Source organism: Zingiber officinale, chromosome 11B (assembly GCF_018446385.1).
Source record: "Zingiber officinale cultivar Zhangliang chromosome 11B, Zo_v1.1, whole genome shotgun sequence".
NCBI lineage: Eukaryota > Viridiplantae > Streptophyta > Magnoliopsida > Zingiberales > Zingiberaceae > Zingiber > Zingiber officinale.
The window spans coordinates 78398580-78410656 of NC_056007.1; the positions used below are offsets into that span (position 1 = coordinate 78398580).

Genomic DNA, 12077 nt, shown 5'->3' on the forward strand with positions numbered 1-12077 from the left:
ATATTTTGGTCTCTGATTTACTTTTATGACAAGGTATGTACCATGTTAGCGAAGGCTGAACAGAGTCACCTCCATGAGCACAAACCAAAGGAGGGTTTTTGATTCAACTGTATTTACGTAGTTGTACATGTGACAGATAAATGATAAGTTAAAAATTAAAATAACAAAGAGAAAATAGTGGTGTTGAGGGGGGGGGGGGGGGGGTGAGATCTATTGGAGGGTGAAATCGAAATAGAGAGGAGAAAGAATGACAACAATAGCAAGAAGACACTACTTTCTTATATTGATGAATAATTGGGGAAGAAACTATGAACGTAAATCTTTAATTGTGATTTCTAAGTCAATACAAATTGGTCGAATAAGTCAACAATAAAAGTAACTCATATAATAGATCATTTTCACATATTAAACAAGATTTGGACGGAAAGATCAATTTAAAAAAAGTTCAAAAATTAGAAAACCAAAGGGGTGAAAAATAAGGGATGAAATCGGGATGAGTCAAAAACGTAAGGGACTAATTGGGAATTAACCCATGTCTATTCGGTTCGAAATTCTCGCCTTCGCCGTTCAATTGTTTGAAGGCTTTAAGCCGTGCGATCCATAATGGTGATGCTGGCGTTCGTTTCAAACTGCCGAAGGGGTCGTCGCTCGGGATCGCATCCGTTGACGACGACCGGATCTCCCACGGAAGACGAAGGGTAAGAGGAACAGAGAGTTCGGACATCAGATCTCTTTGTTTTCCCACCGGATCGACTGCGACAGGTGCTTCTCTGAGTCCCTTCACTGCCTCCTCATCGCGGATTAAGCCGCAAAATACAGATCTGCTGAAAATTGAAGTAAAGTTCCCTGCCATTCTTCGTGCATCATTAGCCCGATCCCCGTATCACCGTTACGAATCTTCGCTCCAGGAACTGATAATTTTTGTGCTAAATAAAAGAAATGAACTCGCTGTATATAAGATCTTGGTTTTGTTTTGCCTAACTGATGACCTTGGTTAGGTCGATTAGTTGAAAGGATGATAACTTTATACTCGAATATGAAGCTTGCTCTTTGTTTTCTTATACGGAAACGTTAAACTGAATCAGGAATTCGTGTAGCATTCTCTGTTCGTGCTAGTTTTTGATGGTCTAGGCACTGATCAATTGTCTAGCTTTGTCTTTAATGGTTCAGCTGATATACCTGTTATGTATGTTAAATTGACAATCCTTGCAGGCTATTATTTGGGGAAATTACGCCAATTTTCAATTTGGAAAAATCGGTGTCCATACTCCTTTTAGCATTTGGCTATGCCATCTTCATTTGTTTTCTTTATGCAAGTTGCTCTTTAACAACTTTTCATTTTTTTTTAAATTCAAAAATTGGATTAACATTTGGAAACTTGGGTTATTTTTGTTTCTAAACAGATACCATCGTATATTCATTATTCTTTAATTGTTGATTCATGTCTTTCCTGAGCACACTTGTAATTCTTCATATTGTTTAGGCATTGGTATGGAAGTCTCAGACTTGAGTGGAACTATGGATGTGACAGCTATTTTAGCATCATCCCCTTATGATAAATGGTTTGCACTTTCAACCTCGGGCTGGTGCCCATCAGCACGATATAAGGTAGATATGCCTCTGCCCTTCACTGTCAGCAGCTAGGGGTACTAATTGTCATGGTGTTATGCTTGAATTTGATTACATATGCATTATCTGGTTTTAGTTTGTATCTGTTTCTCTCCTACTAAAAGTTCCTCTACTCTAAATTGGAGATGCTATGCATTGGGAATAAACTTTGCATATATCATGTGATAAATATTTATTTTTAGGAATGTATTTCTATTGTTGTTACTTCGTTAACTTGTAACCTTTTTCTCCTAATTATTGTAGCATGCAGCAGAATTTGTCAATGAAAGACTCTACGTAGTTGGTGGAAGTCGTAATGGCAGATATTTGTCAGATGTTCAGGTAATAAACATTGATCTTTCTTCAGTGATGCAAACAACAAGATTCAGGCAACTAGTTATGATGGAGTTTACAGGTATTTGATTTTAGGACATTGAGATGGTCTACTTTAAGACTTGAGGTAGACAAAGATGGTTCCAGGTTGGACACAGTTGATCAAGAAAAGGGCTTCCCTGCAGTGGCAGGCCACAGCTTGGTAAGTTTTGCAAATTGTGAAACAGAAGAATTCGTGTATCTGGTTCTTGTTTATTGATCTTTCCACTAGTAAAGATTTTGATGTTGTGCATTTTAACAGGTGAACTGGGAAAACAAGCTTCTAGTTGTTGCTGGATTTACAAAGGAATTGTTGGATTATGTGACAAGTAGAGTGCATGACCTACTAACTTCTTTTACAGTTTATGGTTGCTTAAGTTACGAAAACATTTTTTGCTTAACTTGTTGAAAACTTACCAAATACCAGTAACTTGTTTAGTTAATAAATGAACTTCAATTGTTTAAAAATTCAATTGTTAACTTGATTGATCAGATTGAAGGTGGTACACACAAATGAAATGAAATCAGAATGGTTCTTTCCTAATTTGATTCCATTTCCAATGATTGGATGGACTTTGAGGTGGAATGATCCATTCTATACTTCAAGAGAGCGAGGGGAAAAGTTTCATTCCACCACTATAACACTATAAAATATAATACTTATTAACAAATTATCATTTCAACACTAAAAGTTAAGCTGGGTGGTCCAGTTGAGTTGGGTGATTCATTCAAACTGATTGAGTTGGTCATGCTAATAGAGCTTGTGAACTAGTTGAGCCAAGCAGGTAGAGCGAACTTTTTCAGGCTAGGCAAGCTTGTCATGCTTGGTGAGCTAAGTGGACTAGTTAAAGTTGGGCAGAAAGTATGCAGTCGACTTTGTCGGGCTGATTAGATCTGATAAACTATGTTACTTGATGACTGAATGTGTTGAGTGCACTACCCAAGTCGAGCATATTATGTAGCTCAACTAAATCAGGTGTGTCAAATAAATGAGGCAGATTTGACACTCCAAAATAAAGAAGACAAATCCATTATCAAAACTAATATGTAATATAAGTTTTGCAACATTTTATAACATGTGATTCCATGGTGACAAATTGTAATCTGCAGGTCTATTTATTTTGTTGTATTTTTGTTTGATGACTGATATTCACAGTTTTTTTCCCTAATGTTAATTTCTAATTCTTGAATTGCAGTTTGGTCCATTGATCTAGAAACTAACATCTGTTCATTCGTTGCGACCTATGGTAAAATTCCGGTAATTGCTGATCTTTGTATCCCGAATCCAATCGCTAATTTACATTTCTGCTAAGATGTCTAATTTATTCTCGGTTGTTATGTGATGACTAGAGGACCAGATATATGTTCCTAATTCCCAATTTCTTCTCAAAATTAAGAAATTATTTTGGTCGCTGATTCTTGAGAAATATGGCTCTTTCCTCTTAACAGATAGCTAGAGGAGGGCAATCCACAACTTTGGTTGGTTCTAAACTTTTTATGTTTGGTGGAGAAGATAGAAAGAGGAAGCTGTTAAATGACCTTCATACCCTTGATTTGACTACAATGACGTGGGAGGAGATTGGAACCAAGTATGATTTTCCCTATGTCAATCATAACATTATATGCTAATGACTACTTAACTATTTTATTTTCTTATACAGGAATGCATCTCCAGCACCAAGATTTGATCATTCAGCTGCAGTATATGCAGATCAATATCTTCTCATCTTTGGTGGTTCATCTCATTCAATCTGTTTCAATGATTTACATTTACTAGATTTGCGGACTGTAAGTACTTTCTTTGTAGCCTTGGTTCAACTTAGTCATCAGTCACTATGAAAAATCATTTGCTTGCATTGTGTCTGTTAATTATTATGTGAATAATAATTAACTTATGTTCACTTTTTAAACTTGAAACTCTTGAAAAAGAGGGTGAATCAAAGTTATAAACAGTTGCATTGTTGGAAATGGAGCACGAGAATAGCTATTCATTTCAATATAGTTAGGAAATAAGAATACAGGAATATATCACATGTGATAATTTCTTAATGTTTCAAACCTTGACAAAAGAGTATGCTGAACCTTTAAATAAACAAAATTCATGGTAAGGAATAATTATGACTATACAAATGCAGATAAAAGGCTAAATAATCGACTATGCTGAACCAAGGTTATGTTAGCAAAAACCTGAATGAAAAATTTCTTGGACAATACTTACCTACTTTTAGTGTGGTATGCCTTGGTAAAGAGTAAGGAAAGCATTAAAATTTATTTATTTTTGGTATTGATATTAGCAATATGCTACAGTTGGTAATACCAAGTACATTTAAAACATTCTAAGTTTCTACACTTGAAGATTTGTGCAATTACATGAAGAGCATATATGGTGTGACAAAACTGTTCTTCCAAGATACACAGCCTTCTCCAACTTGCAAGTATGCTAAGCGCTCTTCCATTCACTTAAAATAACAGTACTAAATGAACCCTTTGCATACATTACATTCTCCAGCAATTGTGTTAGCTGGGTATAGTTCCATGAAACAGCAAGAAAATTAATGTTCTGTTTACTCGGAGGTGTGGATTGTGGAAGGAAAGAAAGTAAGGAAGGAAATAAATCCCTAGGAGAAGAGAAAAGAAAGGACAAAGAAAAGAAAGGATGGAAAAAGAATCCGATGGAAGACGGAATGAAAGGAAAGAAGGTCGCACGGGCAGTCGCCGCCTTGCGCTTAGCAGCGTGGGCGCTCCTGCACAATTGCCCATGGCTTGCAGCCATGCCACGAGGTCGTGCAGGCCGTCCGCTGCTCGGGGCGAGATTTTCTTCCTGATTCACAAGGATCCTCCTTCGCTTTAAGAACCCTTGCCGATGGTGTTTTCTCCAACTCTTCCTCCTCCGATTCTGCTCTTCCTCCTCCAATTTACCAATCTCTTCGCGTCTTCACCCCCGTCGGTATCCTACAATTTCGACATCCGGCAAGAGGGCCGCCGTTGGATCCATCTCTACTTCCATCCAATGCCAAATTCCGGCCACGATTTGGCCTCTGCTCCTTTGATAGTGGCAACAGATGAGTTTGTCCTCATGAATAACTTCACCTTCAAGAACTCCAATCGCACATACTTGTTCAAGGAGTACTCACTGAATCTGACCTCCGATTCCTTGGCCCTCACTTTCGTCCCCGCCAATGGCTCCATCTCGTTCGTGAACGAGATTGAAGTTGTCTCGACGGAGAGCCCTAGAGGGTTCATGCCCTACAGTGTGGCTGGGGTGTTCAACTGCGGTGCCATGGTCTACCTCAGCTACATTGGCTACGACACTGTGTCTACCATGGTGGAAGAGGTGTGTTGCCTAGAGTGCGACATCCCAGTCAGCGTCTCTGGCTCTGTCGCTGTTGCGACGGTCCTCTACTGCCTCATGGCCGCCTCAATAGCCATGCTCGTGCCCGATGACGCCATAAGTTAACTCCCCCCTCCCTTCTTTGCCATGAGTCTGAGGAAGAAGAATAGGGGAAGCTTCTTCTCTTCTTTCTTGAATCCAAATCTACCTTGCTCCTTTGCTTCTTACTTCCATCTGGTTTCCACTTCCTCTCCTCCATATCGATCAAGGGGAGCAACGGAAGCTTTGACAGACCATAGGCCGGAACGACCGAGTGAGGTGGCTGTGCGAGGTCGAGTAGGGTGGGCAGCTAAGCAAGGTTGATGCCCACAAAGTGCAGCCCGCGCCAGTGTTGAGGGCTGTGACGCGTCGAGGAAGGAAGGAAAAGTGTTCCATCTGATTTTGGGAGGATGAAATTATGTCCACAAATGGATCAACGGATGGATTTATAAATCCATCTATCCGTTATTTTATAACAAGTAAACATGGGAAAGGATATAAAATCCTTCCTCTTTCATGAAATAAACGGATGAAAGTTTTCCCCGCGGAAAATTTTCCTTAGTTTTTGAATCCATCCAATCAAGTAAACAAAGCATAAGTATTTGTTTTTCTGGCTGAAAGCCATGACCATTTGTCCAGTCTCTATGTTTTCATAGTGGAGTTTTTGTTTTATTTTGTTTTGTGTTTTTGATTAAATCTCTTTCTACCATATGTTCTTGTATTATTCAGGGTATGATAATTATCACATACAATTGTAACGTTATTGTGAATTAAACATGCAATGATTACTTAATAATTGAAATCTTACAAATTGATGAGATGGTTTAAGTTTCTTCAAGAACTCTAGGAACATGGTATATAGGAACAAAATCATACACTGACCATTTTATCTTATTAGGAAGTTTAGAACATTACAAGGGGATTTCTAACTTTGATTCACCCAGAACACCAGTTTTTGAGTTTGATACATGACAAGAGCCATGACTAGTTGTCTTGAAAGTAGTATTTATCTACTACATCTCACATAACTTTCTTCCTCCTTTTCACCTTCTCATCATTCAATCCCATCCCAAGATTGCAAATTATTATACTAATCCAGATTTATTATATATCTGCCAATTCTGAGAACATCTTCCAGCTTTGAAACATGTTTCTATGGCTATCTCTGCAATGAGACAGCAAAATCTTATAATTTGTCTTTCCTAATAGGAATTAGGAATGAAACTGTTCCAGAATTTATTCTGTGTGTGTGTCATTTTGAGCATCTTGGTTTTGTCCTTAATTCAGTACAGGTAACACTAGTTGTTTGTCACCTTCATATAGTTATGTTAAACTACATTAGCCATATAACTCTATTTATATTCTCTATATCTGAGGGAAGATATGATCATGGATTGATATTGTATCACGCCATACACCGATAGATACACCAATGCCTCAACTTATGAAAAAAAGGATCTAAATCTGTTTTTATTACAATTCTTATTATATATGATGCCGTATACGAAATCATAACTGTAGGAAAAAATTGTTTTTAGAAGATTAGTCAAGGCATTATGGTTTATTGACTATTGTAGCATAAAGACAAAGTTTGATATGATTTTGAAAGTGTTGAATAAGCAGAAGAAATCTTTTCAGAAAATATCAATGATTGTTTCCTTGTTTAGTTGAAAACTTAATTTCTGTCATCTATTAATCAAATACTTTAGTCATCTATTTCATGATTGTTCAATTGGTTATTTCATAAGCACCATATGCAATATGCAATACATATTGATAGATTGAGGCTTAAGCAATTATCATATGCAATATGCAATACATATTGATAGATTGAGACTTGAGCAATTCGAAATATTCTTGCTTTAAAAAAGGATAGCTCGGTGCACGAAGCTCCTGCCATGTGGGGTCCCGGGGAACGATCTGCCCTGTTTTTTGCAAGAGGCTGTTTTTATAATTCGAACCCGTGACCGTTAGGTCACAAAGCAACAACTTTACCGTACGCCACTTTAAAGGAAGTAGACAAAGAATTTTGACCTTCTCTACAAAGTTTATCAGAAGCAATTAAGATAATAAACTAAGGATTATCTGCAATTTGCATTAACCAATTTAACCATGTTCATGCTTATTCTCCCTTAAACTGGTGAGTTTGAATTGCAGATGGAATGGTCACAACCACAAACTCAGGGTGCATATGTGACTCCTAGAGGTGGTCATGCTGGCACCTTAGTAAATGAAAACTGGTACATAGTAGGAGGCGGAGATAATATTAGTGGTAAATGAACCTTAAACCTTTAGCTGATCATTATTTACTAATTTCCTGCTGGGATAGACTTTCTTATTGACTACTTGTTTGGACTTAAGAGTATGATCTGAGTACATGAATTTATTACAGGAGCCACTGAAACTGTTGCCTTGAATATATCCAAGCTTGTGTGGTTGATCACCACAAGTGTAGGGAAACGTGATCCACTTGCTAGTGAGGTCAGTATCTAAAATCTGTTCTTTTATGTGCCTTCTTGATATTGTTAATTTCAGAAGATGAAATGGAGCTATATTATAATTATTGTTTTAAAAAGTGTATCTTGAAGTTGCAAATTTAGAAGCATATGTATATGTTGTCACATTTTCTTATTTTTTAATTGCTGAGCTATATATAGTTCAACCTAGATTGATGTCTCTAAGAATAGAGTAGCCTAAAGGGATTTTATTTAGTTTGCCTTTAATTTAATCAAAACATAAAAGAACATCAAAAACATTAAGAATGAGATCCTTTGACTAAAAAAGATGTGATATGTGTAAAGTCTTTTTTAAATTTTGAAAAGAAAATGTTATTGTGTGCTAAGTTAAACTATTTATGTGGACTTTTTAATTGATTCAAATTTAATTATTGTTATTTCTCCATGATGACCACATATGTAGTTGGATATGCAATTCATAATCCATGAGGGTTATGTGGTGACCAGATGGCAGAGTCGCAGACTGTACTTAAGCAATTTTTAAAACCTGGATTGTAATTATTTTGGAAGGAAGGATAAAAGTACTTTTTGTTTTATTTATTCACATGATTCTCTTTTGGGCATCTCATTGATATATATTTTTTTTTTTTGCTGATACGATATATAGTTTTTTTGTCATCATGCCATCTCATCATTGTCAACAGTATTTATCCCAACTAGGATGCCACATGACTCTTGTCACTCTATACTCCATTCAATTCTGTCAATGCTACTCTACCTCATCTTTTGGAACTTCGTACTTGCTCCAAATTAGTTACAAGGACCTCTCTATTTATAGAGATGGGGTGGATCTTAATGAACGAATGGGATATAGTCTTAACAAAGGATTGTAGAAAACTGATGAAAATTTGTCAATACTAACCTTTAATATAGGGTCCTTTGGACTAAAATATTTAGATTTAATGCATTTTAAAACGGATTAGTTTATTCCAGTGTAACTTGTCATTCTGTTTTTATGCATCCTGTCTTACTTTCTTTATGGTAGAGCATTTGATATATATAGTGACTTGTTTAAAATGTTTGAATTATTTGTACGATGAATCATTCTATCCTAAAAGCCAAAAAGTGATACTTTTGATTTAGATCTTTGGTCTTGACAGGGTCTTACTCTATGCTCAGCAGTGCTGGATGGTGAAAAGTTCATCATTGCCTTTGGTGGTTACAACGGGAAATATAACAATGAGGTAAGCTAACTGATAGCTATGGCTGGAATAACATAAAAAATATGTAGCTGAGTAACACCAATAGTCCTTTTAAAAGTTTTGTTTTTATAATTTAACAACTCCACTCTTTCTCTAGCATTTTTTGTATCGTAATTTGAGTGAGCAAACTATTGACTTGCAGTGCTGTTTACATACTATCTATATTTCTCCTTGTTTAATGTAACTCCACTCTTTCTCTAGCATTTTTTGTATCATAATTCAGGCGAGCAAACTATTGACTTGCAGTGCTGTTTACATACTATCTCTATTTCTCCTTGTTTAATGTATGGCTTTCTCCATAGATATTTGTTCTAAAAATTAAACCTAAAGAGCCATTGCAACCACGACTTCTTCAATCACCAGCAGCTGCAGCGGCTGCCGCTTCTGTAACTGCTGCATATGCTATAATCACTGCAACTGATGAGAAAAACATAGCTATGAGAAATTCAGTCAATCCGGATGTCAAAAGCAATGAAATTGAGAATGTTCAGAAGCTTAGTGCTATTGATACTGATACTCTTAAAGCAGAAAACAAGTTATTAGAATCGAGGATAATGCAAGCAAGAGATGAGAATTCAAGGCTACAGACCAAGATTGATGAGATGAATATTACCCATACTGAATTATTGAAGGTAAAATTTCAATTGGAATTTAGTAAATTGTATTGGTACTTGTGTTGTTCTAAGTTTTTGTTTTTTTTCCTGTTTTTCTCAAGGAACTTCAATCGGTGCAAAATCAACTTACAGCTGAAAGTGCACGATGTCTAAACTTGGAGGTATTTAGTTTTGTTTTTCTCTCTAATCATCCAGGCCATTATCTGATGACAGAAGTATGCTTTAAATACTTGGTTTTTATGTTAAAATTTTGTCTGTCATTGTAGACACATATTGCTGAAATGCAGAAAAGCCTGGAGTCATTTAGTTCTTTAGAACATGAGATCAATATGCTACGTCATCAGAAATCTCAAGTAGATCAGGAGATGGTTGTAGTACAGAAACAGAGATCTGGGGGTGTCTGGCAATGGCTTTCTGGCACCGCTGATGATGTTTAGTGAAATGTAAGTTGCTTTTCTTGCTTCTTGTTCTGGATGTATAAAGTCGTGCAAATTAATAGCAAATTGATGCCATTTCAAATCTGTCCTTGGCTCTAGTCAAATTAAGCTGGTGCAATCAAAAACATATTGTCTCATTAAAAATTAATCTTCTGAAGTTCATTTGAATTTGTGGATATTACTTAACGCCTTTTCAATGATTTAAACAAATGCAGGGTGAGACATGTATTCTTGTGATGGAAGCTTTTTTATTGTATAGATAGATGTGATTATCTCCTCTCCAAAGTTTTTTTGTTCTCATTTACGTTTTTTGGTTTAATTCATTTGCTTTTTGGCTATCTGAATTCTAGCCACAGTGGCATATATTGGCTGCTATCTATTCCCACCTTTCCCTCACACCTGCATACCATTTGATCTCTTTCATCAGTGTTCTTTGCTCTCTTGTTCCTTTGCGTTCCACATGGGATACTGCTTAGAATATTTGATTGCACACTGGATAAGAGGAGGACAAAGGCCAGTTTTCGGCTATTACGATAATGGTCTTTTCTCTATTTTTTATTCTTCTAGTTGTTACTTGTTTATCATTGGGCTCTTATACACCAAATACTTAACTAACTAGATTTAGGTGGATAGGTCTATTTATGCTGTTTTACAGGTGATATTTGAGGTAATCTTAGAGATGAGAATCTTTGACGGTCAGCATTTCATAAAGTTGAACATTTACTTCCCTTTTGCTTTGTTAATGAAACAATTGTGATAGGCTTTGCATAAAATTTGAGCATCTCTTCTTTACTGTCCATCTATGCCAACTACTTGAGGCTTTGGCACAAGCTGATCATTGAGATAGTAATACTTTCTGAGCTTGGAAGGTAGTGCCTAATAACACATTGGAGTAAATGAATTCCTGCGCAAAATGCCGTACATTAATTTCTGAATGAAAAAGTTTTTCTTTGTTCATCCAGTTTCATATGATTTCTTATTATGGCAGCAATTTCACACACTCTTGGTGCTTTTTCTGGAAACAGCAGCATGAACGGAGCCCGTGAAGATATTCAAGATCCTTCAGAAGCCAAATATTTAATTACTAAATCTCAACATTGTCTGAAAATGGAAGGCAAGCCACGTTATCCTCCAGCATTAGTAGTATGTTCTTATGCAGATGTTTGTCGGAAATTCATCGGTGATTGCTGGTGGATTTCATCAAGCAAGAATTACATGCAACTTCATATGCATCTAAGCTTCTCGGTTGGCAGTACATAGGGCTCGATATTTATGATTACATCGTTACTAAACAAGCTTTTGACATTCGTTCATTGGAATAAATGCATCTGTCGGCCCGTAAATGAACAAATTATCCTTGTAACTGCATGGCAAGTGGATTTCATTGACGGTGGAACACTCGATTGACTTCTGCTGCAGAGATTATGTTTGCCAGGTGTAGCTTCTTTTCCTAAAACAGGTGTCTTAGTATGAACCAATCCTTTGGTATTCAAATTTTATATCAAGTATTCAACCAATACCCATGAATCATGAAAGTAGCTCATGAAAAGTTCAACAACAAAGTCGCTTTCATCTTGTTTTTGAGTTTATTTTTGTTTAATAAGATGGAATAGATGTAGAGTAGTTATTTTTATAATTGGATTGTTAAAATATTATAAATAATTAATATATTTGGATTGTCAAAATATTATAAATAATTAATAAGAAATAAATTACAAATTCACATCCAGGCACGAGGATAACTTCCCATCTTTACTTAAAAGTATTTTTAAAAAAATCCTCATTCAAGGCTACGTATTCAATCTGATCAATATCAATCAACATAAAATTACAAGAAACAAAAATCTAAAGGGAAAAATGGAAGAACAATTTGAATTAGCAAGCTTTTGATGGATCATATGCACAAAAGAGGGATGATTCATAGCCCAAAATTGCTGATTGCAATTCCAAAGCAGCAG

The 12077-nt window shown here is 36.2% G+C and overlaps 1 protein-coding gene across 4 annotated transcripts; it reads left to right on the forward strand.

The window, feature by feature from the left end:
* The first annotated feature begins 586 nt into the window (after window positions 1–586).
* LOC122033574 (acyl-CoA-binding domain-containing protein 4-like) lies at window positions 587–11530 on the forward strand. 4 transcript variants are annotated; one of them, XM_042592629.1, is made up of 15 exons: window positions 587–762; window positions 1484–1608; window positions 1873–1950; window positions 2024–2143; window positions 2243–2309; window positions 3177–3238; window positions 3430–3569; window positions 3642–3768; window positions 7508–7622; window positions 7743–7831; window positions 8967–9050; window positions 9371–9700; window positions 9784–9843; window positions 9949–10125; window positions 11108–11530. In XM_042592629.1, the coding sequence occupies exons 2-14, from the start codon at window positions 1492–1494 to the stop codon at window positions 10117–10119; spliced, it is 1560 nt and encodes a 519-aa protein (XP_042448563.1). In that variant the 5' UTR covers window positions 587–762; window positions 1484–1491; the 3' UTR covers window positions 10120–10125; window positions 11108–11530. The 4 variants fall into 4 exon arrangements, with proteins under 4 accessions (XP_042448563.1, XP_042448561.1, XP_042448564.1 ...); XM_042592627.1 differs by having other exon boundaries at window positions 11145–11530; XM_042592630.1 differs by having other exon boundaries at window positions 11148–11530.
* Window positions 11531–12077: the final 547 nt, after the last annotated feature.

Excerpts from the sequence above, each read along its gene's own strand:
- LOC122033574 (XM_042592629.1), top strand. The coding sequence starts at position 1,492 with ATGGAAGTCTCAGACTTGAGTGGAACTATGGATGTGACAGCTATTTTA. Across the intron at positions 9,051-9,370 it reads ACGGGAAATATAACAATGAG|ATATTTGTTCTAAAAATTAA; the intron begins GTAAGCTAACTG and ends CTTTCTCCATAG. Across the intron at positions 9,701-9,783 it reads CCCATACTGAATTATTGAAG|GAACTTCAATCGGTGCAAAA; the intron begins GTAAAATTTCAA and ends GTTTTTCTCAAG.